General features: G+C 40.6%; 3 protein-coding genes across 5 annotated transcripts in view; 2 read left to right on the top strand and 1 right to left on the bottom strand.

Annotated features, from left to right (window-relative positions):
• Positions 1-20,564, top strand: part of LOC124132355 (adenylosuccinate lyase-like) — a 32,044-nt gene extending 11,480 nt beyond the window's left edge. Inside the window, exons 8-13 of the mRNA XM_046496245.2 lie at positions 12,877-12,946; positions 14,492-14,639; positions 15,045-15,135; positions 16,570-16,659; positions 18,105-18,281; positions 19,961-20,564. Coding sequence (XP_046352201.1) covers positions 12,877-12,946; positions 14,492-14,639; positions 15,045-15,135; positions 16,570-16,659; positions 18,105-18,281; positions 19,961-20,047 — 663 coding nt within the window. The 3' untranslated portion in view covers positions 20,048-20,564. The remainder of the gene's footprint in view (positions 1-12,876; positions 12,947-14,491; positions 14,640-15,044; positions 15,136-16,569; positions 16,660-18,104; positions 18,282-19,960) is intronic.
• Positions 5,059-8,181, top strand: LOC124132365. Its single transcript, XM_046496256.2, has one exon. The coding sequence runs from the start codon at positions 5,365-5,367 to the stop codon at positions 6,529-6,531; it is 1,167 nt and encodes a 388-aa protein (XP_046352212.2). The 5' UTR covers positions 5,059-5,364; the 3' UTR covers positions 6,532-8,181.
• Positions 20,565-23,168: 2,604 nt separating the features above from the next.
• LOC124133509 (serine/threonine-protein kinase 31-like) overlaps positions 23,169-27,909 on the bottom strand; it is a 40,853-nt gene continuing 36,112 nt past the window's right edge. For 2 of the 3 annotated variants that reach the window (XM_048400881.1, XM_048400882.1), the window contains exon 28: positions 23,169-26,548. In XM_048400881.1, coding sequence (XP_048256838.1) covers positions 26,424-26,548 — 125 coding nt within the window. In that variant the 3' untranslated portion in view covers positions 23,169-26,423. The remainder of the gene's footprint in view (positions 26,549-27,909) is intronic. The other variant, XM_048400883.1, reaches the window with a different exon arrangement.

Below are 27,909 nucleotides of genomic sequence, written 5' to 3' on the forward strand. Positions count from 1 at the left end.
ACAATGTACTTTTACCAACGTTTGACCTTGTATTGGGGGTATCTACGATATCAGTAAAAACATATCTAATGATATGTGTAGGTGTTTCCAAAAACAACATGGACGTTTTTAACACGCAGGTATGAAAATAGAGAAGAGATGGCCTAAGCCTTACTTCGAGGAGTATATGAACCTTGGGATGTGTGTTTTGTGATACTGACTCCATGTATCTCCCTACAGAGTTAAGGAACAAGTGAAGCTATTGTATTGTGATGTTGAGGGGTAGGGAGGGGATGGGAGACAGGTACCTGGTTGTTCAAGGAAACGAGATACGAGGTCGGGGGACCGTTGACACCAGTCACATGGGTAGGGTTTCACTAGTGGAGTCCTGTTGCAAGGAAAATGAACAACAGATCTGGACTTCCATAATAAAAGGAATCCTTGACATGCAATCTACTTTCAATAAGTGCAATGACAGTATTTGTTTTGAAAATGTAAGTTTTCACGTCCAGCTACATCTTTTGCCATATTGTACAAAACCTAGACTGGTGAATTCTAAGGTCAAACAAAATATGTTTAAGTATAATAACTCCCTGTGTATTAATTGATGGACATGTAGGTGTTGTGATATGATGATATGAAGGCTATGGCGGTACTGATGCTAGGAGCATCTTGTAGCATCAGGTATTAGATACAGGATGGTGTGGCCTCAGTTGCTGCTGACTATCCACAATGGATGGCAATCTTTAGTGACATGGCACTTTATACGAGCAGTTCCAAACTTTTATGTCATATAAAATCTTTATTCCTCATGTGTAAGAGAGTGGTTTCAACAGGTTTGCAAATTTCCCATTGAACATGGAATGACGAACTATGAAACATATGTAATCAATTCTGACTATATTTACAAAATGAAAGGTCAAAGTCACAGGTCACCAATCAACTTACATCCATCATCATACTTGAAGCTGGTTTCCCATCGACAGCCCTTGGTCATACAGAAGAACACCTTGGTCCCATAGGCCTGACCGTCCTCCCTAATACCAGCCTTCTCCTCAACCCTCCAGATGTTCCGCTCACCGCACTGGACGCAGGCAGCAAACCCACTGTTTCAGAAGGGGATGCAACTGCGATCTTCTTGATCTCCACACGAGAACACGGACTTCCATACCTCTTTGTTGGGATCTGAAACAACAAAAGGCAAAATTGATGCACTGAGAATGACATAATTAACATATACTCAAGGGCAAAAGTTGTGTGACATATACTACCAACATTTACTAAGGACCAACATAGTAATCTTTAGTCCAAGGTGTGGGCCTTACCAAATGTTGAGTAATATACAAAAAAACAAAGGGAATCGGTCAAAATCGGTCACTGCTGTGGATGGAATTAAATCCCATGGAAAAAACAATGTCTGAAGGTTCAGTAACCAGTAACACTCCATCATTGGTCCATAGGAACAGTACTCCTGTCATATGCAAATTTATCATGTCACACCACCTAGCTCAGAGGCAAGTTCACAGTCAGTCAGAAGTGTGTCTACCTTGTGCCTTGATGCAGGCCTGACATCTTGAGGGCACTAAATGTTATACTAGGAGAATGGCATTACACATGTGAAGAAGGATATGTCCCAGTTCCTGCAAGTCTGTTCCCTTTAATCCCAGACATGTTTGAATGGTGACACATCAAGCCAGGGTGACACATTCACATAGTTCTAGTCAGATACAGCTTCCAGGCCCGTCATACCAAACACCTTCAACGACCTGCATGTGGGTCGCTATATTAGTGCAATATTCTTGAACAGGACGAAAAAAAACCATTACACCTCGCCTCAGATACTGCTGCCCAACTCTAGGAATGTGTGGCCTGGCTAAATATTTCTGCAATGTCACAATGGTGGTTTGGGAAATATGTCATCCTGGTATCTGGGCATAGAAATACCCATGAATGACAATCAGTTCAGTCCTCCCTGTGTATACCTATTCCTCCCAGATCATATGGCAACCCAACCAAAGGGTTTGCCTTCAAGAACACAAGGTGTAACGGGATGTTACCACCTGTGGGAATTGCTGTCTAGAACCCGTCCCACCGAAAATCAAATGGTCGGCCCGGCCCTCATTAAACAATATATCACGTGACTAACCACGGGTCTGGGTAGTCCTGTGTGTACCCGGGTCCTACTCAGTACCCACCCGACCAGAGTTACCTGTCCCAGCCCTAACAAGTACCCTAATTTCATCTGTATAATGCGCCCAACCCACCACCACCCCAACCCATCACGATAATGACATGTATTAAGGAAAACATTCGTATAGATAAGTTTGTTTGTTGTTTAACGCCACACTCAGCAATATTCCATCTATATGACGGCGGTCTGTAAATAATCGATTCTGGACCAGACAATCCGGTGATTGATATCATGAGCACCGACCCACGCAATGGGGATCGATGACATGCCTCAACCAAGTCAGCGAGCCTGACCACCCGATCCTGTTAGTCCCCTCTTACGGCAAGCATGGGTTGCTGAAGAAATATTCTACTCCCGGATCTTCACGGGTTTATAGATGATAAGCACAACTATAGATACAGAACTATAATATAATGTAACAAGAAAACACATATTCCAAAACCCATTAGACCATGTATGAAAGTACCATCAGCCTACCTTCGGGGTCAGAAGTTCGCCCTGTTGGTGGACATCTAGCCAGAGTCGAACGAGCAGAATATTGAACTGTAAACTTGCTTTGTTTGGTGAAACATGCCTTAAATATACTCATTGTAGCTTTTACGGTGAAGTCAAATGTGTATCTACATTTGATTGTTGTTTTGATGAAAACGAAACCAGTGAGACTGAGTGTACGGCCTTTATCCCAAGGTCGAGTTCAAAACCCTTCACCCCGGACACAGTTGCTGTGGCTATTACATTTCGTTGTTTGGTTCTCCTTGTTGTTCACTGTTGTATGGGGTTAGTGGTTAAATCGTTTGCGGGCTGGCGGGCGGTCGGTCGGTTCGCTCGTCACGCCGAACACCCGGGTTCGATTCCTGACATGGGTACAATGTGTTAAGCCCAATTCTGGTGTCCACCGCCGTGATATTGCTGGAATATTTCTAAAAGCGGCGTAAAACCATACTCACTCACTCAAAGCGTTTGCTCGTCACGCCGTTGGCACGGGTTCGATTCCCGACATGTATACAATGTGTGAAGTCCATTTATGGTGTCCCCCTCCGTTACATTACTGGAATATTGCTAAAAACGGCGTAAAACCAAACTCACTCAATCACTGTTGTATGTCGGTGAATTAAATAGACAATAGGATGTACAACCTATGGGTTAGGGAATGTGTGATAATTGGGAGATGTATTCTAATTGGAGATGTATGATTGGCTAAAGAATAATGACAGGATATATTCCAGAAAATATCAACTTGAACCATCTGTATATATATCGTTGTTATATTGTGTGACCGCTGATTCAATAAACAGGGCACGTAAAGAACACGAATGTGTTTTTTATTAATTCGCCCTTTCTGTTCTGTTCAACTGTTTACTTAATGGGTGAAATTTGAAATAAATTGATACAAATAGATTTTGTAGAACGATGCATGTTGTTTTAGGATTGGATTCTACAAATCAGCCAATCGTTTTCCGAGGACATACACATAATTACACCGTTCGTGTACCGTAAGAATTGATTTCAATATATTTTGCATTTAAGGTACACTCGTAAAAACTGGTGTGCATATCCTGTGTAAATCCGCATGAAGTCTTGTCAATAATTACATCAGCTATAATAACTTAACAAACTGTTTATTTATTAATTAACACACGCAAAAACCCATTGTCAACAATGATTAACAATAGGAATCATTCAGCGCAAAAGTTCCAAACAAGCCCCGCCCATTAATTATCAACCAATCATGCCAATTTAAATTTATGGAAACCCGGGAGACTAGAAATATATAGACTTCCCTTGGAAACAAACGTTAGCCAATTAATTGCCACGGAGTTACTTGCAAGTTACTTATATATCCAGTTATCCTCCTACTTAAGACATCGGCCTGCTGGTTAAGATTTTTGAGAAGTCTTTAAAATACTGGCTAGCGACCACAGTTATTGCCGAGGACCGATTATCGCGCCGCCCGGTTTAATGTAATCGTATCTCTTTTGACTTTTGCTCGTTTTCATTAGAAGAGAGAAATATTTATCCGAAAATGATAAACAAAATTGACACTTGTTGTTAGGACATTTAAAAAACATTTTGGCACCTTGCTCAAATACAACTTTAGAAAAGACACGCGGGTAGTGACACATTTATAGGTCAGTCATTGCTTACCGTCTGTCTGTCATTTTCCCCGAAAATACAATTCTAAAACCTAATTTAGCTATTTTTCCGAAATTACATTACCTGTATATGTCGCGAAATCCACAGTACATAGCATTATAGGTAAGCAGGTGTAGTTCGAATTTTGGGAATACTTGTTTTTGATAAAACACATTTCTTATTAATTTTGATGAATTAAATAACTGAGTGCGATACTAGAGCTAATAATCAATGTTCTTTGTATAACTGAAGCGGTGCGCCTGATCATGTGGCGCGTGCTGCTTAAACGATGGCGATCATAACGGTACAGTTAGTCAACGGATAAGTCCTATTTCCACTGTTTAGAATCCCTCTCGACGTGTTATACCAGCAATATACACAAATTATTCCCACGGACAGAAATAAGCGTTTTTGTTTATAGTTTCACTAAAATAAAACGTATTGGTACAACTCGTAAGAATATCGCTTCATGAAATTGAAATAATCGAATATATCGGCAGCAATTACGGTCGGTGTTATTTCTTTTGCCTTCGAGAACTAATTTTTCTACGAGTTTTACAAGAGCCGAAGAAGTGAATGTTTATTTTGTATACGATCTAATAAATGCGAACTAACTAGCTGCTAACTACGCTATGCACTCGCAATGTTAAAAGCAGGAAGACAAGACTCCTAGTGAAAAAGAAGGGAACCCGCGCGCTAGGTTTCGTTCCGCTTTATTGGTGGACCCGGAAGTTAATGTTTTGGGTAACATAGCAACGTTGTTCACTTCCGGGTTTCGTGTTGACATATACGGGGCGAAGAACCGATGTGGCCAGCATGCTCCAGTGCCTCGGCTATTGCATCTGTTCTCTGAAAACTGTTTTATGAATGCTGTTCAGAAATGACGGCTACTCGACGTCATGTCAAGGAACACATGGAAGTCTACACGAGCTCCAATAGAAGTGGGCGTGGTCGCAAATAGCTCCACTGTGAATCTGTGATTCCACACAGGATAAACATACGGGCGTTCAACTTTTACTGGTGCCACAGATGACGCGATAGTTTTTGCGCTGACAGTAGACATGGGTAAAGCATTTACAAAGCAGGAGACCTTGCCCCATGTGAAACCAACCAACTCTCGACCGGCTTACCAAGTCTTGTATGAACACAGTGGGACCAGCTCCCTTGTGTGTGACTGCCTGGTGTATGGATTGCAACCACACTGTACAGAAAACAGGCATTTCCATGCATCTGTTGGAAAGTTGGGAGAGCTAATTGTTCGAGATTTGTCCTATAAACGGAAGTGGATAATTGAAACAGCTATTGACAAGAAATGCCTAATACCAAAGAAAGTTATGAAAGGCACTGGTCTCATTCATTGCACTGTGATTGGTTTCAGCAAAGGTGTTGCTGTGATTCAGTGTTTTTTGCAGCGAGCTATAAACTTCTTCATTTGTGACATCAATAAAGAAAAAATACTTTGTAATTTCGAGAGGAGGTACCAAGGTCAAGAAAAGTTGCACTTGTTTGAATGTTGTATGAGTATGGATCTACAGTACATTGTGCTCAAGAAAAACCCTCTTTATCAACCAGTGTGTTTCGCGGGTTATGAACGGCATGATTTTATCTTGTTGAAAATGTCATTCGATTTGTCATGCTGTACAGAAATCCCCCTCCCAGAGATGTCTTTTGAAAGAATGTCTGTTTCTTTTGATCCTGATGTTCCAACAAAGTCACTCATCGTGGCAAGAATGAACACTTGTGGACCTAAATTATACCGGATTATTCTGGAAGATTGTACAACATCTATTACTGAAGACATTGCCCCAGGTTGTGCAGCTGCCCATGACAAGTTTTCAGTTCTGCAACACATCCGTGACCAACGTTTAGTCATACTGTCAGTACTGGGAGATTCCTCAAATAATCCATTACCTGCCATCTGCAAAAATTTCAATGTTACCAACTACATGTATGACTTGAATTTACAATTTAAAGGACAATTCACATACATATCTTCAAATGGCCTCCATCATTTTGCGCCAGTGTTTTCACCAAGTGGACAGTTCCTCTCATGTGCTCAGCAAGTTCTCAGTCTTGTTTCCTCATTCCGTCTGAAGACATTGAAAGAAACGTGTCGAGCATCGCTTCAAGAACTTGTTTTATCTGAGGATATGGTAAAGCTGCCTTTACCTCCATCTCTTGTGCGATACATTCAGGGCGATGATGGTGCTTGTCATTTACAGCGGTGATTTCATTGTGCAGTCCCATCTTCCCGAGGCAAGAGCGTCCACTAGCCTTGTTATCAAAGTCTTGTTTCCACCCTTGCCACATCAAGCCCACTTTCCTGTGCACATATGGATAGTCCAATCAGAAAACGTTTCACAAATTAACATCCATGACCGGTTCACCTTCGTATGAAAGTGATTTACCGCTGCCTGTCTTTGTTGACACGTCTTTTTCAACCTTTGAACCCACCAACTATTGCCTATGTTTTTGTGTCAGGGATGAAATGCGAATGTTTTTGTTATCTGATCGACTAGTTCTTTGCCTATGGTAGTCGCCATCTTTGTGAAGCTATACAAGATAAGAACAGTGATCTGATAGGATATCGCGTTTTCATTCATTAAGGGGCACAACTCGTGATCTATGTGAGGTGGTGCCAGGGTCGAGCCAGAGTCAGGCCAAGGGTGGCCGTGATGTAGCAAGGGTAGAAACTAGGCTTTCATGTAGGCTAGTGGACACGGTTGCCTCGGGAAGATGTGTGCAGTCCATGCAGTTAATGTTGTGCCTCATTATCACAAGTGTTGGCTTTAGTCTTATTGAGTACATACATCTACTTACATAGCAAGAAGACAGCAAGTGCAACACAGTCTATATTCATCAGCTTGTAAAGAGGTTGTTTGGGGTTATGTTATCTATTGCTGTCTTTGATAATCTCTAATACACATTGCTTTCTTACCATAACATATCCACATTGTCCCTGTGATTATCTCCCTTGTGCACTCAAGCTGTGATAGGTGTCATCAATTCTGCATAGTTGGACCTGATAGTCAGAACACCCTGCTATAAAGACCATGACATCTCTCCATGTGATAGCCCTGCTTGTGTGTACCTGCTCCGATAAGTCTGTGATCACTTCTGTATAGTTGGAACTTTCAATTAGAACACCCTGCTATAAAGACCATGACATCTCTCCATATGATAACCCTACTTGTGTGTACCTGCTCCGATAAGTCTGTGATCACTTCTGTATAGTTGGAACCTTCAATTAGAACACCTGGCTTTACAGAACATGACATATATCCATGTGATAACCCTGCTTGTGTGTACTTGCTGTGGTAGTTCTGAGGTTTATTCTGTATTGTGAGACCCTGTTAATCAGGACACTCTGCTTTACAGACCATAACAGCTCTACAATCTCATCTTGAGATTACCTCCCTTGTGTGTATGTATAGTTTGAAGCTGAAGGGTTGGGACGGGTCCAAATTTACCACCCGGGTACCCACCCCAAATTGCCCGACCCCGGTACCCCCTGTCGATATCAGGAGCAGAGCTCCAGATAACTTTTTGAACAATTGAGTTTTTACTCTAGGGTTTCTATAATAATTGGGTTATTACATTTTTCACTTGGTAACCAATATTTTTTCACTTATCTATTTATCATATTGTTTTTTTTCCAAGATTAGTGAACATTTTTTATGTATGTAACTGTTCTAAAGATATAGGCTTGACTCGGAAAGTAAATTAGCTCGTGATTGTGTTTTGGAAATTAGCTTCTTTGTACCCATGCTGAAAAAGCTTCATTGGGTATATACGCGTGCTGTTTTTATACATTTGAGTTTTTCATTCAATACATGCGTTTCTTTACGCAAGTTAATTAAAAGTTATTGGGTTTTGAATATTTTTGGCAGGTATTGTACGCAAATACGCTGCTTATCTGTAGCTCTGCAAGAGGTAGGTAGAAACTGTCCGATTGTGAAAAGTTCGGCCGTAGCCCTAGCAAAATGTATTTACATACACATGTAAAACGATCTGAAGTTTACTGCATGAAGTTTTATCTTTATTCAAACATATAAAAGTCAGAAGGAATGGGTGCATATATGGTCAGAAAGAAGTGGGACATTACTGACTTAGAGTATAACAATAGAGTTTTAGATAATTTTTGTCATTAAACAATATATCACATGACTAACCACCCAGGTTCTACTCAGTACCCACCCAACCCGAGTACCCGAGTTATTTGTCCCAGCCCTAGTGGAATGGGACAGGTAATACAACCACATCTTCCATTATGCCCCCAAATCCGTAAGGTCCATATCAACAGGCATCCATCCACCCAGCACACATTGACATGGGTGATAGCTTGGGGTTTTTCCATCGTAGATGTTGCAAAAGGAAGGTGATTGTGTACTGGAATCTGATTGGTTGAAAACACTGGAATCTGATTGGTTGAAAACACTATCTTGTTAAATGAGATTTGAAGCCTGGAATTCTTTTGGACTTCTCATTGCAATGTGTATGAATATTCTCCTTGATAAGCATATTGTATTCTCAATTTCTTCAAAATTGGATGATATGTCATTTTGCATTGTGAAGTGAATATATTTGTTATTATTTGATACACAGAAAAATTTAAGAAATGAAACATAAGGCTAACGCTGTCTGTTTCAAATGATGTTTCAAGGCATGGAATACCCCCGGACACCTTAAAATTTGATAACATGGTATGCCTTAGTAATCCTGGGCCATATAGAATAGCCATGAAATTCTCTTTAAAGCATTTAAATAATTTCCAAATAATAAATAGTGATTTGATATTTATCTGTTTGAACCCTGTAGCCTGTACTGCTGACTTGCACAGTATCAGTTCTGCTGAAACAGTACATATATGCCTGGATTATTATTATTATTATTATTATTATTATTATGACTTTATTTAAGTGCATATTTGTTATTGATGAGTCGTTTACACTACCACGTTGTGACATTTTGGGATATCTGAAACTTGGGAAGGAGTGCAGTGTAGTCTGAACACCTTGGTTCATACAAGCCACATCTGAATACTTGGGCCAGAAGGATGAGAGGGAAGCTGATGCCTGTCAGTAAAGCTATTTCATTAGACAATGAAGTGTGAACTGGTACAGTGGTCTGAACTGTGAACCGGTACGGTGGTCTGAACTTCGAACTGGTACAAGAGTCTGAACTGTGAACCGGTACGGTGGTCTGAGCTGTGAACCCGTATGGTGGTCTGAACTTCGAACTGGTACAAGAGTCTGAACTGTGAACCGGTACGGTGGTCTGAACTGTGAACTGGTACAAGAGTCTGAACTTCGAACTGGTACTGTGGTCTGAACTGTGAACCGGTACGGTGGTCTGAACTGTGAACCGGTACGGTGGTCTGAACTTCGAACTGGTACTGTGGTCTGAACTGTGAACCGGTACGGTGGTCTGAACTGTGAACCGGTACGGTGGTCTGAACTTCGAACTGGTACAAGAGTCTGAACTTTGAACCGGTACAGTGGTCTATTTTACTTGATATAAATATGGATGATACAATAATTGTAGCAAGATCTTGTTTAACAATTGGAAAGTGTTATCTTCACAATCATTTTGTTGGAGTAAAACCACCTAGGTGTTTCAGTGCCATTATTTTAAATAAACCTATTATCGTCTCTTTGGTTGAAGATTGTTCAGTTAGACAGATGAATGCAAGTACTTAACATGGCAAATGTTAGTTGCTATAAGGGAAGGCTTGTGTGTCAAGAATAAGACTGGCCTGTGTCAAGAACAAGACTGGTTTATGTGTGAAGGATAAGACTGGCTCGTGTGTGAAGGATAAGACTTGCTCGTGTGTGAAGGATAAGACTGGCTTGTGTGTCAAGGATAAGACTTGCTTGTGTGTCAAGGATAAGACTTGCTTGTGTGTCAAGGATAAGACTTGCTTGTGTGTCAAGGATAAGACTTGCTTGTGTGTCAAGGATAAGACTTGCTTGTGTGTCAAGGATAAGACTGGCTTGTGTGTCAAGGATAAGACTGGCTTGTGTGTCAAGGATAAGACTTGCTTGTGTGTCAAGGATAAGACTGGCTCATGTGTCAAGGATAAGACTTGCTTGTGTGTCAAGGATAAGACTTGCTTGTGTGTCAAGGATAAGACTTCCTCATATGTCAGGGGCGGTCGGGTAGCCTAGTGGTTAAGGCGTTCGCTCGTCACGCCGAAGACCCGGGTTCGATTCCCGACATGGGTACAATGTGTGAAGCCCATTTCTGGTGTCCCCCGCCGTGATGTTGCTGGAATATTGCTAAAAGCGGCGTAAAACCATATTCACTCACTCACTCACTCCTCATATGTCAAGGATAAGACTGGCTCGTGTGTCAAGGATAAGACTGGCTTATGTGTCAAGGATAAGACTGGCTTGTGTGTCAAGGATAAGACTTGCTTGTGTGTCAAGGATAAGACTGGCTCATGTGTCAAGGATAAGACTTGCTTGTGTGTCAAGGATAAGACTGGCTTGTGTGTCAAGGATAAGACTTGCTTGTGTGTGAAGGATAAGACTTGCTTGTGTGTCAAGGATAAGACTGGCTCGTGTGTCAAGGATAAGACTTGCTTGTGTGTCAAGGATAAGACTGGCTCGTGTGTCAAGGATAAGACTGGCTCGTGTGTCAAGGATAAGACTTGCTTGTGTGTCAAGGATAAGACTGGCTCGTGTGTCAAGGATAAGACTGGCTCGTGTGTCAAGGATAAGACTGGCTTGTGTGTCAAGGATAAGACCTATTTACCATGTGTTGTTTCTCTTTCGTCTTTGGTTGTTGAATGAGAACATTTCTACTTGGGAGATGTGTTTGAAGACATTAATATGGTTTTACCGGTAACTAGATGAGAAACAAGACTTTTGTCATAGATTTCTTTTTCCTTTTATGTTTTGTTTCTATTTATTGTCAAGTGTTTTTTTATGAAATAGTGTTGCTGGACAGTTTATAAGTGTTTTACTTTGTTCTTGTTGCAATATCCAATAAAACATGTTTTGAATCTGAGTTTTCAATATCTGATTAACTGAAGTGACAAATCCAACTGAAGGATGTGTTCTACCTGTGAAGGTTTGGGGTAGAATTCTTCTTCAGCAACCCATGCTTGCCGTAAAAGGCGACTGTGCTTGTTGTAGGAGGTAAGTTACAGGATCGTGTGGTCAGACTCACTGACTTGGTTGATGCATGTCATCGTATCCCAATTGCGTGGATCGATGCTCATGATGTCAGTCACTGGATTATTTACAGACCGCCATCATATAGCTGGAATATTGCTAAGTGCGCTGTTAAACAACAAACAAACAAACAAACAAATGAAGGATGTGTTCAGGTGCATTGTGTGGATGGAATCCATCCTGACATGGCAGCAATGTATGGACAGTTCAACCTTTACAGTCAGAGGAGATGTGGTAGTACGTGGTCCTGTGGGACAGCGCACAGCTCACAAATCAGGTGAAGTTAAACAACATTGGTCGCGGAGAGTCCTTGGATGGGTGACTTCGTTTCGGCAGCTTGGCTCCTGAGAGTTTCTAGGGCTTCGGTCCTGCCCCACACTGAATCACATGTAACACATGTGGCGTCTCCTTGGGCAAGTGACTTTGTTCGAAATGTGCCTCTGCTCACCCAGCAGTGAGTAGGTACCCGGTAGGATGAGATGGCAATGTGGTTGTTAACCTTCTTGTGCCTAACAGGCAGCTTGGGTTGTATACTCCCCAGGGAGATTGAATTTGGTTCCCAAAACCGATTCAAACTGTTGAGAAGATTTTTTGGAAGACCTCCCTTTGGGATACATGGACAATTTAAGGCCCCAAGACATTCTGCGTGTTGTATGAACACCATCTCCTCGAGCCAAGGAAGTTAACTGACTGTAAAAGTCCTGTTTTCACCCTTGCCGAGTTAGGCTGGAATTCTGTAGTTACATTTTTGTTACATTAGTCCCCAAAACATCTCACAACGAACTAGATATCTGGTTTGTAAACAACATGGATTTCAATGGCCAGGATGTGCAAAGCATGTGGACACCCAACTGGGCGTTGACAGATATTTTGAAAATCTTTTCATGTTTCTTATCAAGGTGCTCACATGATTTGATGCACTTTGAGGTAAGGCCTGTTTTATTACAATATAGATCTTGATTATCTATCAGATCGTCTTGATATGGGCACTGCCATTTGTTTGGTGCAAATGCATGTGACATGAGAGGCGGAATCTGATTGGACAACAGGAGGGACATAGAAGGGACGTAACTCGTAATAGTCACTGGTGGTGCTAGGATCAAGCCCAGAAATTCCAGCTTTTGTTGTCAGTTAACACTGTTGCCTCGGGAAGATGTACGAACACCAGTAATGATAGCAGCTCTTGTAAGAAGACTGAAGTGAGGATTGGAAGATCAAAAACTGAGTGAAATGTGTCAATGGCGTTGGTCATTGCTTCTGCTGACAACATCTTATATGCTTGACCCAGACCCAATTATTTACAAGCCACCGTTTTAAAGCCATAACTGTTGCTGGCTGAAGTAAAACAATATTCACCGACTGTCATCAGTTACCTGTTTCCTTTGCTTCATACAGATCTGTACTGACATCAGGTTGTTGGCAAACTTCAAGGAGCTGGAGGAACCTTTTGAGAAAGACCAAATTGGTAAAATATTATCTTCATTTTCCTCTGTAGGTGAAGAGTTGTAGAAGAAAATAGGGTGATATAATGTTTCACATACACTCAGTACATGAAGTACATATTTCATGTTCAAGTTGTCCATATTATTAGTTATGGTGTTTTTAGTTGCTGTATACGATGTCATATTAGGTTAGCAGAAAAGAATAATGTGTAAGCCCAATAAGGTGTAAGCCCAATAATTTTCTGCTGACCTAATATGACACCGTATACGGCAACTAAAGACACCGTAACAAATTTATTATGCCGAAAAGTTTACACTATTTGGTATCTTTATTGCACATGACATGTCAAATTGACATTTACAACATGTATAAATGACAGGACCAGTACATATGTTTCCTACACAACACTTTAATGTAAACATAAACATTAACAATGGAATATATAATGCACTAAATGTGAACGTTTAAACAAGTGTTATGGCTTAAATGGATAGCATTATAAAAAATCACCGCATGTTATCGGGCCACTGTAACTTCTAGCAGTCTGCTTTCCCCAGGCTGCTGTCTATTCTATTGCTATGTGACGTCATTGGCATCACGTTTCTTGTTTGTGATGTCATCCTATAGTATGTTCTATGATGTTGTTATTTGTAACTCAGTGACCTCCGTTGTAGAATTTTTTCCTCTATAATTTTTATTAATAAAGTCATGAAGGTGGTTTCTTTAAAAATTATTATCTTTGCACATCACAATTAATGATAATAAAACACAAAACAGTGTCGAATAACAAATTTCGGTGACAGAATTTTCATGTGAAATATATGAGGCGGGTGTTGCAAAATCCAAGATGGCTGTTACTGATGGTATACTGTCTCATATTAGGTCAGTAACAACCATCTTGGATTTTTGTTGACGGTATACGGGTTCATGTGGGGGTCAGTAGTTCTGCTCTCTGATTGGTCAATCTCACTTTGAGGCATAATAAGGTTTTATATGCAGACATTGGAAGATGAAGATCAAAGCATGATGGGTCTATGGCATTTTATCACCAGTGTTTTAGGTAACATATAACCAAGTTTAAGAAAAGAAATATAGCTGTACATGGAAGATTGTAAGCAGTTAATGACATTTTAATAAGTTTATTTGTTTATCTCTTTCAATAAATGCATTTTCTATAAATGGTGATTTAGCTGATGCAATCTAGGAAATAAGCTTATGACTGATTACGAAATTAAAGCCATGATAGCTACATGAAGGAAATAACAGGTTAGGTAATATATCAGCACAAGAAAATCACATCTGTTGTATAAGTACAGTTAGTTTGATGGTAATACGATAATATCCTGTTAACAACAGCTGAAATATCTAACAGTGGCACCCTGTTAAAATGGAACATACCATTTCCAGTAAAATCTTCTGTATCAACAGATTTCGTGATTAGTGAGTCATGAATATGGAGTAAGGTCCCTTTGTATACGTACTGAGGTGATATGCTAGGAAGACAGAGACCGACAGACTAACCATGTTTCACTCTGTATGTGATGGTGTTGGTGTATTTATTTGCTAGGATCCAGTGCAATGGCTTACAAGCGTAACCCGATGAGATCGGAGCGTTGCTGTGCTCTGTCACGCCATCTGATGTGTCTGATACAGGACCCACTGATGACTGCCTCCGTGCAGTGGATGGAGCGGACCTTGGACGATAGCGCTAATAGGTAGGAATACTGCTTGTTAGACCACTGCTAAAGAGTAAGAATACTGCTTGTCAGAGAACTGCCAAAAGGTGGTCAGGCTCGCTGACTTGGTTGATGCATGTCATCGTATCCCAATTGCGTGGATCAATGGTCATGATGTCAATCACTGGATTGTATGGTCCAGACCGCTGTCATATAGCTGGAATATTGCTGGATGCGGCGTTAAACAAAAACAAACAGACAGAGACCCAGCTTCAATTCCCCATCTGTGTCCAGTGTGTGAAGTCTTGGTGGGACGTTGGTACCTTGACATTGTTGAAATATTGTTAAAGGTGGCGAAAAACTACACTCACTCACTCACTCTAACTCGAGCAAGTTTATCCTGTGTCACGGAAATGTTATAAATGCTTTTTTGTCCACTTGCAGGAGAATAAGCCTGGCCGAAGCCTTCCTGACTGCTGACTGTGTGCTGTGTACTCTACAGAACGTCTTCGAAGGACTGGTCGTGTATCCAAAGGTCAGCATTGTACAGGTTCAGACATCAGCAATGTGATGTCCATTCATCTAATCAGGTTCTTTGACTGCAATTCTTCTGTTCAAATAATATGTTGTTAGGGCAGAGAAGTTATGGATCTCAACTTCTTTGTTATGAGACACATTTCGGAGTACAGTAAACTACGGTTATAACAAACTCAAAGGGACCACTAAATTTAGTTTGTTATTACCGTTGTTCGTTAAAAGCATATTTACAGCATATACATAGCAAATGGTCAGGACAAAAAACCCAGTTGGTTATATCAGTCAGTTCATTATATCACTCCTTCATCAGGTCAATGAATGCTAGGAGTGAGTAAGTGAGTGAGTTGGGTTTAACACCGCTTTTAACATTATTCCAGTTATATCACGGCGTGTCAGCTTAATGTGGGAGGAAAGCCTGAAGTGATGCAGGTCTCGGATGTTTACCACTTCGGTGAAACCTACGAGCACGGGTATGGTGCTGACAAACCCAGAAACATAATCGGGGCGAACCGGGATTCGAACCCACAATCATAGGTTTCTGGCGTGCCCAAGGGATGAAACTCTCCACAGCAAATCGCGGCGCCTTAGACGACTGGGCCACCTGTGCCCCCATGAATGCTAGGAAGCAGAGAACATATATGCACGATAACAAGGGTGGAAACTCACAAGGAAAGCCAACTGTGCAGATTGGTGATTAGCAATGGGCAACGGGAGGCAGGGGGTAATTAGCATTGATAGTAATAACAATGGACAAATGAAAGCCATTTCTAATGCCATTCATGGTCATGTTAGGTCATATACACATATGTCATAAGGGGGTGTACATGACCATTGCCCTTACTCCATGTACAGGAAACATCACACATTTGTGCACCATCCTCCAAGAGCCCACAAACCGCCTTCGTAGTCTAGTGGTAGAGCGTCCGCCCGGAGAGCGGAAGGTCCAGGGTTCGATCCCCCGCCGCGTCATACCAAAAGACGTTAAAAGATGGTACTTGTTGTTACCCTGTCTGGCCCGCGGCATTAAGGGGCTAGAACAAGGACTGGTCGGCTCGGAGTCAGTATACTGTGTCTGAGTGGGGTATTCATGTTAACTGCGGCATGGTATCTCAGTGGGCTAGCACTTTAAATCAGCATTAGTCCCTACTAGTACAAGCAGCCACACAAACCCACACACTTACATGCACGTTGCTATATAAGTGCAATAATCTTGGACGCAACGTTAAAACCCCATTTCACCTCACCTCACCAAGAGCCCACACTAAGTGTATGTACAGGCTGCAGTATATCTGCAATAATGCTGACTGGCGTTTACACAACAAACAGTTGTGCAGTAGCCATGGTAGCAGTAGACTTTCTCTCAACCCTGTCACCTCCAGATGCAATATGTTTCCAGTGTCACGAGGTTACCATTCTGTTGTTGCTGTTGCAGGTGATTGAGAAGAGGGTGAAGCAGGAGTTGCCGTTCATGGCGACGGAGAACATCATCATGGCCATGGTGAAGGCAGGCGGCAACAGACAGGTCAGTCCTGCTCGGATATAGTGTAATTGCAAGCTGAAGGTTGTGTTGTACATGTTGTATGCCATGTATGTTTCATCTTCCCAAGTCAAGGGAGTTAACTGACTATAAAAGTCCAGCTTCCACTCTTGGTGAACTAGGCTGGAATTTCTGGGCTCAATCGTAGCAGCACCAGTGGCTATTACGAGTTATGTCCCTTCTATGTCCCTCCTATTGACCAATCAGATTTAATCTCATGCTTCAAACAAAAAGGCGGCACCCAGACAAGATGATCTGATCGATTATCAAGATCTCTATTGTAATAAAATGGGTCTTACCCCAAGAAGTGCATCAGATCACTTGTTCACCTTGATTAAAAACATGAAAAGATTTGCAAAATATCTGTTGACGCCCAGTTAAAGGTACACATGCTTTGCAAATCCTGCAGTGGACCGAAATCTGCTTGTTGAAATCCATGTTGTTTAGAACTGGGTGTCTAGTTCATTGCGCGATTTTGATTGGACTATGCATAGACTCGTTAGTCCAGCTAAAATGTAACTCCAGAATTCCAGCCTACTTCGGCAAGGGTGGAAAATGGACTTTTACAGTCAGTTAACTCCCTTGCCTTGGGGAGATGTTTTTGTTGGTGTTGGCAATGGAAAGAAGAAAACATTGTCAGTTGGGATCAAGCTAATTTACCGTATTCGACGTAATAAGCTTCCCGCTCTAATAAGCACCTACGGCGATATATGCTGATATATTGGCTAGTGAACAATCCCAATTAGCAGCCCTTTCCAATTGAATGTACACAAGACTTATTTATTCGTGTATAATATGTGTGCTATATGCATCCTTAATTATGGAAATTAAATTTTGGAAAAGTATATCTGTCGTATATAAACATTTCATGCTGTCAGCATAAACCACGAAATTCACGATCTTTCAATTCGGTTGTTTTTCACCAAAATAATATACTAATAAGAGCCCACTTATTCTTATTTTGAGAATTCCCTGGGCGCTTATTATGTTGAATAAGGTTGATTGTTTAGCTGATGGCATGGCACATTGTAATCTGTCTGTCCAGTTATGTTGGACATCTTCTCAGAAATGATGCAAATGCAGATTGTTCATGTCAAACAAGACAAGTGTATCAAATATTCAAATATTAAAGATACGTAAATAATAATGACTATACAAATATTTATGTTTCTCAAGGTGCCATTGGCAAAGACAACATTTTTTACTTTTAGAAAACGTGCTGGATTATGAGACATGAAGCTCAGCTTTATGATTGTTTAACCTTGGTGATAGACATGGTCGACCTATGAATGTCATTATCCCCAGCTACGGAATGCCATATTGTCCCATTCTGCGCTTGTAACCAGTGTTCTTGGAACTGTCCCATCCCCAAACTTGTTGAACATTCAAGCCTGCCATGGTTCATGTATGAATGATGATGATGTTGCCAGGAGTGCCATGAGGAGGTGCGGGTGTTGTCCCAGGCGGCGGGGAGCGTGGTGAAGCAGCAGGGTGGGGACAACGACCTGGTGGACAGGATACGTGCCTCACAGTACTTCTCCCCCATTCACGCCCAGCTGGACGCTCTCCTAGACCCTTCATCTTTCATCGGTCGGGCTCCTAAACAGGTGAATTCTCTCAGCCATGTCATATTTCTCACTTAAATAAATTAAGTTTCTTTACCAGTGTGATGTTGTGGTTATTGGGAGGGGTCACACAAGACATTGAATTGTCATAAGGTTATTATCGATAGACCGCCTTCCTGACACGACCTGTGAAGATCCGGGGTAGAATAGGTCTTCAGCAACCCAGCTTGCCGTAAGAAGCGACTACGCTTGTCGTAAGAGGCGACTAACGGGATCGGGTGGTCAGGCTTGCCGACTTGTTTGATGCATGTCATTGTATCCCAATTGTGCAGATCGATGCTCATGATGTCAATCACTGGATTGTCTGGTCCAGACTAGATTATTTACAGACCGCCGTCATATAGCTGGAATATTGCTGAATATGGCATTGAACAACAAACTTACTAACAAGCACAGATTTGCATGTAAAGAGTAACTTGAGTAATCAAAATTTGTTCACATTTAATCCTTTATTCTTGCCCAATAACCAGTACCAAACTTGTTGTAAGAAAAGATCTTTACAGGATCGGGTGGTTATAGCATGTGACCTGTCCAGCTCTTTGTATTTCCAGACATGCATGTTTCTCATTGTACCATAAGCAGTGCTTACAATGGAGGTTGCTGCTATAGTATTTGAATATGACGACAATCTTAAATCATTAACTTTCATCACTGGTGTCATGAGAGGGCCACCAGACCTTCATGCAAACGATGCGACGACATGCACAGTTGCTTGTGTGTTACCAACACCCGTGATTACTGACAGGTTACTGTGATATAGCAGGAATAATGCTGACTACAGAATCAGAACATGATACAAAGTACCGTTTTCAACGTAATAAGCGCCCACAGCGTTATTTGCTTATATATTGGCTAGTGAACAATCCCAGTTAGCACCCTTTCCGATTGATCAATGTACACAAGACTTATTTATTCGTGTATAATACGCACTTGTTTGTTATATGCACCCTTAATTATGGGCAATTAAATTCTCGAAAAAATATCTATTGTGTATAAAAAACACACATTCTTCTTTTATATCATTTCAGGCTGTCAGCAGAAACCACAAAATTTACAATCTTTCAACCTCGTTTTTAATCTCACAAAAATTATATTCTAATAAGAGCCCCCTATTTCTAATTTTGAGAGCGCCCTACGGTATATTGAATCACTATCCACTATATGATGAATAATGTGACCTGGCCGATTGTGTCATACCCCAACTGTATGTGTTGTATACCATTGCTCATACCATGCTAGGGGTGGGGTAGCCTAGTTGTTCACTAATCACGCCGATGACCCGGGTTTGATTCCCCCCACATGGTTACAATGTGTGAACCCCATTTCAGGCATTCCCTGCTGGGATTTTGCTGGAATAATGCTAAAAGCGGCGCAAAACTATACTCACTCATACTCGTTTGTTTCACCAAAGTTCTAAATGTCTGCGACCTGCACACTGTGATAAAACTAGAATACTGTTTTACCACACACATACTTGTTTTGTACCAAGTGACTAGTGGCTGTGTCTATCCCTGTTGTCCTTGGCCTCATTTCGAGAACAAAAGAGGTCAAGAACAGCCTTGACACTGTCATTCTAAATTCCAGTCTGAAACATATTTGACTTCTATGAAAGTAATCAACCCCTTAAGAAGGTGTACAGTCAACCTTTTTTACATCCACAGGTACTAGAATTCCTAGATTCTGAAGTGACGTCTGCCCTGGCTCCATATGCAGATCAAATGTCTGGATCTGTACAGCTCAATTTATAACACCCATTCATGGCCCATCCAACCCAGGTGCTGCTTATCAACAAGCCTAAAAGCAACATTCTGTGGAGTGTGTTTTGGAGACATCTGTATTGATGGGCTTGAACCTGCAATGTGACAAAAGGAAGGCCATAGTGCCATTCAACATGGAGATGCTATGCTTAAAGGAACTCTCTCTTCCCAGTTTTCCATGTACTGAAGTTGTGGGTAGACTCGGATTCTTCATCAGAACTCCACATGGTGCTTTGTCGATAAGTGTTTGTGTCTGTCACAAACTTCTCTATAATCATTGGACTCTTTGCCAGAAATTCATTAAGATCTCATTCCCTGATGAGCAGAATACATTTCCATATTTATGTTCTGAAAATTGGTTGAAGTGTAATCAATGGGTTTCAAGGCGGTTCTCATACTGTTCATACGTCAGAACCTGTTGCCATGACAATAAACTACATCTATATAAAAGATATTTGTGCCTCAATAAAATGAATTTCATGTATTGAAAAAGTCAGGAGAAAACCTTGATAATGTATTATTGTTGTTCTTTCAAGGATTGACTAAACAACTGTATCAACTTCCCCCATCAAAACAAATTGTTGCAATCCATTCAAGTGAGGTTTGTTAACAAATGGTGAACACATGGATGAAGTGGTCTAATCTGTGGAGGTTCCCATCACCATGGTTACAGGGTTCAAACCATTGTTAGCATCAGTCAGGTGGTTCCAGTGTGATACTGTGATACCATTAAACACTACCACCATTCAATGAAGATCCGGGTTAGAAGTGAATTTCAGCAGCCCATGCTTGTCCTAAGAGGCAACCAGGTGGTCAGGTCAGGCTTGGTGACTTGTTGATGTCAGTCACTGAATTATCTGGTCCAGTCTTGATTGTTTACAGACCACCATAATATCGCTGGAATATTGCTGAGTGTGACATGAAACAAACAAACAAACAAACTGGCATAATCATACAACATTCACTTATTTCTTTGGTTTGGGATGTGAACATGGGACAACAGTTTCTGTTCTGATTGGATGGTCCAAGTTTGCTCAGGGCTCACCTGATGGGCCATTCTCTGGAGCCTCATCAGATCTTGACTGCCTGATCAATATTTTAAAATTCCTGACTGGCATGTTTTCTTTCAAACACAAATACAAGCAAAGATCGTTGAAGTTTGTATTTTTATATTATTACAGAATTAAAACAGAAGCATGATTTTGATAACATGATTACACATTTGCAAAGATTTCCAAACAAATACATATCGTCTACCCGTGAAATAAAAAATATGGACATCACTGATCCCTATTAATAGCAATGAGTAACACGGAAATAGAACAATTGATAGAATGGAATCACATGCTTAAGAGTCTGTTAATTGATACAAGAAATACTGAACCAATTTAAAGCTTTCATAAAATGGAAAACAAACTCAACCAACTTGTGTGCTGATGATTTCTATGCAAGTAAGTAAATTACACAGCAGAATGATTCTTTAAATACGTTCTGAATTTCATCACAAGGGCTGTATCTTGGTCCAACAGTCGGCATAAAAACAACTGAAATATCATCTTTGGTCTATCTTGTAATGCACTTAAAGGAGTAATGTCACACACAGAGTTATCACGCAGCTGTTCACAGGCCTATGTTTGGTCAGTTCCAGGACATACCTTTGGACACCTTGACAGGTCAGAGTGAACCTCACACAGGTTGAAATCTGTTCCAAGTGTTGAAAGAGTCAAGATTACACATGTGACCAGTCTCTGGTTATTGTGGTTCAGCTACTTGGACAATGGAAATTCTTCCATAAATGTTTCAGTAAAATGCATGAACAACTCCAGAAAGTCTCTCTATTCGATGTCAATGGTATTGGAATACTGATGGAACACTAGCACACCATGAATTACATTTCAGTTTGATAAACGTTTTGATCAAAACCTGGGTGGACAATTTCTGATTCAAAATAAACCTGTTTTCAGTGTCTAAATAGGCTGGTTGCCTTCTTAGTCATGGCATAACAGATAACAGTGCTTCATTCAACAGCTTCTACTGTGGCCTGAAAGTCTTTCGAACAATTGTCACCAGTGTCGTAAAGAATTGTTTGATTCACGGGTATGTCATGGAGAACATGCTGTGCTGATATGATACTAATATGCCTAGTTTTGAAGAATTGGTATTTCTAACGGACGGAAGACCGACAAAATGAATGACATCAAAATAAAATTGATTGGTTTGATACAGTAGTATGAAAGAATCTATGATGGAGATCTGAACAACATGTAGTCGTAAATCCTAAATCAGGACACACGGTCTTGGGTCTTCATTCCCTTGTTAGTGCGTGGCTGTTGTCCTGTCTAGACATACTATCACAGGTATGTGCAAATCACAGGCTCAATACATAAGCAACATATACAAAACCAAAACTAATCACAAATAAACAAGACGAAAAACAGTTTTCAACATTTGTAATCAAATCAATTTGCACATGATCGTGTAAAATGGAATACAACTTTTCACAAGCATACTGAGTACTTTTCTACAAAATTCTACAAGCACAGTAAACTAGAATGAGACATTCCTTTTAAACAGGATACATCCAATATTCATCTGAATTTGGATATGGAATGCAACTAAAGATTTTACATAGAAATCAACAAAACATGTTTGTTGTAGGTCGCCTTGTCCTTGGACCTTCAGCACCAATCAAGTCACACACTTGAAAAAGTATCTCTCGTAAACACATTCACAAGATGTTGGAGGTGGTACCACAGCTAGACTTGTCTTGTATCCTTACAAGAACCGAGCCAGAATATATCTCTGCATGAATACGAAGTTGATAACAGGTTGTTTAACCCAGCACTCCTCATTCTCTTAAAACGGAAATTTGCGACATAAAAATAATGAAATATATACAGTGAAATAATTATGGGTTGGGTATGGATGACCAACTCGCAGTCTCCTACACATCATTGATGTCACAACACAACCAAATGAAAGGAGTGAGTGAGTTGGGTTTAACGCTTTTTTTTAAAACAGTATTCTAGTTATATCGCGGCGTGTCAGCTTAATTTGTGAGGGAAGGCCAAAGTGATGCAGGTCTCATCTCAGACGTTTACCACTTCGGTGAAACCCACGAGCACGGGTATTGTGCTGACAAACCTAGAAACATAATTGGGGCGAACTGGGATTTGAACCCACGATCATAGGTTTCTGGCGTGCCAAAGGGACGCAACTCTGCACAGCGAATCGCGGCTGGGCCATCCGGGCCCCCCCCAAATGAAAGGAATTCACAAACCATGGCATTCCTAGACATGCTTCTCATCATGGGGCTTGGGGAAACCAATCTTGGGCAAGCCATGTGTATATGTATCCATTAGAATGGAGATAATCGAGGATGGCCAAACTGAGAAGAGAAGAGTTTTGTGAGTGGTGCATCAGGAGTTGTTTTGTTGCGGTTTTCCCTCTTTTAGGTATGTATGATTCATGGGATAGCTACTTTTGATTTGTATGCACTCAATCTGAATATAAGTGGTGCGTTTTGAGGTATATTTTGAAGCAAATGGACCCAAATTAATGAGCCTGTAATGTAAGTTTATATAAGACATGTGGACAGTTAATAGAATAACTACCGGTAGATCATTAACAGGCATCCTCTATGGCCAAAACGGGCATCCTCCATTCTCTAAAATCAGGAGATGCTCGACTAATGAAAGACAATGCCACATACTATATTACGTATGTACAAGTTAACACAATATGCTACTTTGTTGTACTAGCATCTACATAATTGTTATCTATACGCTGACTAGATAACAGTGGACATCACTGCGACTGGACCATTCGTTTCCTCTCAGCATTAACAAGGATGTCTGTTCTGGTCAATATTTGACTTTATTTACCATGAAGATGAAGGTACAGATTATACACCCCAAATTAATGAGCCAAGGATTGGGACTTGCTGAATGTATTCTGTAATGTATCATTCATACAGGCACTACAAATTAATAATTGTTCTTTCAGAGAGTGAGTGATTTGGGTTTTACGCCTCTTTTAGCAATATTCCAGCAATATCACGGCGGGGGACACCAGAAATGGGTTTCACACATTGTAGCCATGTGGTGAATCGAACCCGGGCTTCGGCGTGACAAGCAAACGCTTTAACCATTAGGTTACCCCCGACACCCGTTTCTTCTGAATCCTACACAATGAAACCATCTGCCCAGGGTTGTGATTCCCTCCTCATCAACTGGTCATATTGTCATTTATTCAGTGTATCAATTCCCCAGGGCTCGATTTAAGGAACTTGATTTAACTTGCAGTGGGTGCATGTTGACATGAAAAGCTAGTTGCACCTGACTAAACCAGGTTGCACCCTGGTCCCATAAATTTATAAAAGTTGAAAGAGAGATGCATAATCTGGTCTAAATAAGTCAAATCTAAGATGTCTGTGTCCTGTGTCATGAACTACACATAACACAGGGATTAGTAATATAGTATTATATATAAAGCTGAAAGGTATTGAGGGTGTTCAAAGATTAATGTTGTGATAACAAGTAAGAAAAAATAATCAATTTTTTTTTACATGCACTTGGTCCATGTAGACATTTTTCAATACTAGGCTTCACTGGTGCATGTTTTACATAGCCAAATTGAACCCTGTCTCCACACCACTTTGATAAATTCTCTCAACCAGTTTGCCACTACCATACCTTTGTTTTGATTATGATTCGAATTACCGGTACACGACACTAAAACTAGCTGCCCAATCAAATTTAACTTATGTGATCAAGAGATGTGTGAAGTTACTGATAAGAGATGAGTGAGTATTGTTTTACGCCGCTTTTAACAATATTCCAGCAATATCACGACGGGTGACACCCGAAATGGGCTTCACACATTGTACCCATGTCGGGAATCGAACCTATGGGAGGCCCTATTTCAACACTTGTTATTGGTGATCCTAGTTTTTGATCCAAGTCCACCTCTTTTGTCCAATTAAACAACATGGATGTTCCATGACTGACTAGAAACTGGAACTTCTTAGTCAACATGATTACCACTAGACTATGGCACTTTCCCTCTGGGAATGGAGAGATCTTGTAGTTTTTTAAGTAAATAAAACCCGCTTTGAACAGTAATTCAGTTGTGACCTGATGTGTCAGCTTAAAGTGGGAAGAAAGTCAAAAGTGATGCAGATCAAAAACATTTCCCACTTTGGTGAAACATGGGTATGGTGCCAAGTTTTACAATCTGTGGCTAGAACCCAATACCCTTTGATTCTTGTGCAACTTAGGAAAGCAACTATACACAGCAAATTGCGGCACCAATGCCACAACAAGTACTATGTAAGTTATAAAAAAAAGTCTGTTGACAAAATCCAGCTTTGAGGAGCAAGGGATTTGGGCTTAAAACTATTTTGAACAGTCTTTCAGTAATATCGTGCGATGTCATTTTCTCGAAACCTGCAGTGATAAAATTAAGACATTTACCACTTTTGAGCTGAGAGACCAAGGTCACAAAAGAGGTGAATCTGGGATTGAAACCAAAGACAAGTTAATATGGGATTGAAACGCAGGATTCAAACACAGGCAAGTTAACCAGGTATTCAAACCCAGACAAGTTAACCTTGGATTTAAACCCAGACAAGTTAACCTGGTATTCAAACCCAGGCAAGTTAACCTGGTATTCAAACCCAGACAAGTTAACCTGGTATTCAAACCCAGGCAAGTTAACCTGGTATTCAAACCTAGGCAAGTTAACCTGGTATTCAAACCCAGGCAAGTTAACCCGGCATTCAAACCCAGGCAAGTTAACCTGGTATTCAAACCCAGGCAAGTTAACCCGGTATTCAAACCCAGACAAGTTAACCCTAGTACATCTAAACAGTACTTAAGGATGAAACTCTAGACAGTGAATTGCAGCACAAGTTTTGAGGAAAACAAAGATGTTAGTTCTTCAGGAATCTTGCTCCCAAAAATAATAGTCAGTTAACTGTGCTCCTAACAGTCAGCAGCATCAAAAGAATTGCTCTACTGAATACAGAGAAGGACGTGAGATCAGCTACAGTTCTGAGAACTTGTGAAGTGTTGCAATTATATATGGGTTGTTGCCATGGCAACTAAACAAACATGTCACTGTTCCAGTGCAACACAAACAACCAATGTTCTGCATGGGTCAGATGTTGAAACTGTTAACAAGCAAATCATATTGTCTGAAAACTCAATACATCTTTAATAGATAACAATGTCTGGGACTCATAATTAAATGAAATTATACAAACAGAAACAAAAAGACACAGGGGAAGAAATCTGCCTGTTTGTGTCTCTGTATCTAAACGTGAGATGCCGGCTCTGTATCTAAACGTGAGATGCTGGCTCTGTATCTAAACATGAGATCCTGGCTCTGTGCCCGGCTGGCTGTGGAATTGCTTCAGCAGCTGTGAGAGTGGTGGAGTGGGTTTCGTCTCTTCTTTCAGGAAGGAATTCTGCTTGCTAAACCCTTTCACCACTGGAACAAAACGGTTGTGTACATTGAGTACAATCATTTTTTAACTGCACCAGCCGTTAGGGCCAGCTAGGTATTGTTTGACTCTTGTTTTCAGATTTAAGTTGCCATTTTGTTATCCTACCAAATACAAGAAGTCTGCAGAGTGAAAAACATTATTACAAATTTCAATAGGGTTAGAACTTCAGAGTCAATATCAAACAGGTTTCTGTCAATTGTATAACTAGTGTACAATATTAAATTGACAGCTGAGTGAGGGAGAAATTGGTCTTATTTTTTAAGTGAATAGTTCCTTTTATTACGATGGGAGAGGAAGGCTTACATATCATAGCTCACTGGACAGAAAATTAAGCTATCTGGTCTCCCCAGATTTTATTTTCGCAAGCCAGAAAGAAAAGAAAGTATACACGGGCTGAGGAAGACTCTGGATCATTCGTCACTACTCGGACTGAGTACTCGCCCCTTTCCATAACCTGCAAGAAGACTCGTCCCCCTATCGATGAATGTTATGTTTGAAAATACGACAAACCAATCAGAATGTGCATATTATTTCACGTTCATTGTCAAAGAATCCCTCAGAAATAATTTTTTATTTTACATATGTCTTTTACATCTAAAAATGTACCCCTGACACAGTTAAATGTGTTCAATCATACTGTATAATTTCACATGTCCAGATATGTGATAAATTGCATCTGAAATATATGAGGAAAGATATGTGAACCATTACGCAATGAGTTGACAATTGTTTTAGGTATGCCTGTTTACGGTAAGATGCAAGCCGGTCGCAAAAATGGCCATGAGAGGAGCATAAGTCGCTATTCGGCTTGTCACAGAATAACATGAGTTGGTCACGAATGACTCTGGATGAGCATAAATAGATACTGATATAGGTAGAAGCAGCTTGGGAATAAGCAGGACTACATAACTGAACCTGGGTTGGGTAACCTCATTATCACCAAGATGGTCAGAAATTAAAGGAGCTTCTACAATAACATCTTGGAAAAGAACACATAATACCTTGACAATGATTATATAAGTTCATATTCTTTCACAAACTTTCGGCCTCCCAGCCTTCTTCAGAAACATTTTTTTAGTTGAGCACTACGTCGCTAGAGATGCCTGATGAAGGCCAGGAGGCTTATGAAACGTTGAGATTACGATATTCTATTGCTTCAGGCGTTATATTTATGCAGCCTATATAGTTTGAGTCCCGTAGGTGAATAAAACAACTTTCTCGTTATGATTTAACTCAACAGTTCTTTCAAATACAGGAAGAGAGCCTTGTGGAACATTGCCCCAGTTTCACAGCCTTCAAGTTATAAACTGATCATCCCCAGCAATTCCTATAAGTACTGTTATAT

The sequence above is a fragment of the Haliotis rufescens genome, unplaced genomic scaffold (assembly GCF_023055435.1).
Source record: "Haliotis rufescens isolate VD_foot unplaced genomic scaffold, xgHalRufe1.0.p SCAF_20, whole genome shotgun sequence".
Taxonomy (NCBI): Eukaryota; Metazoa; Mollusca; class Gastropoda; order Lepetellida; family Haliotidae; genus Haliotis; species Haliotis rufescens.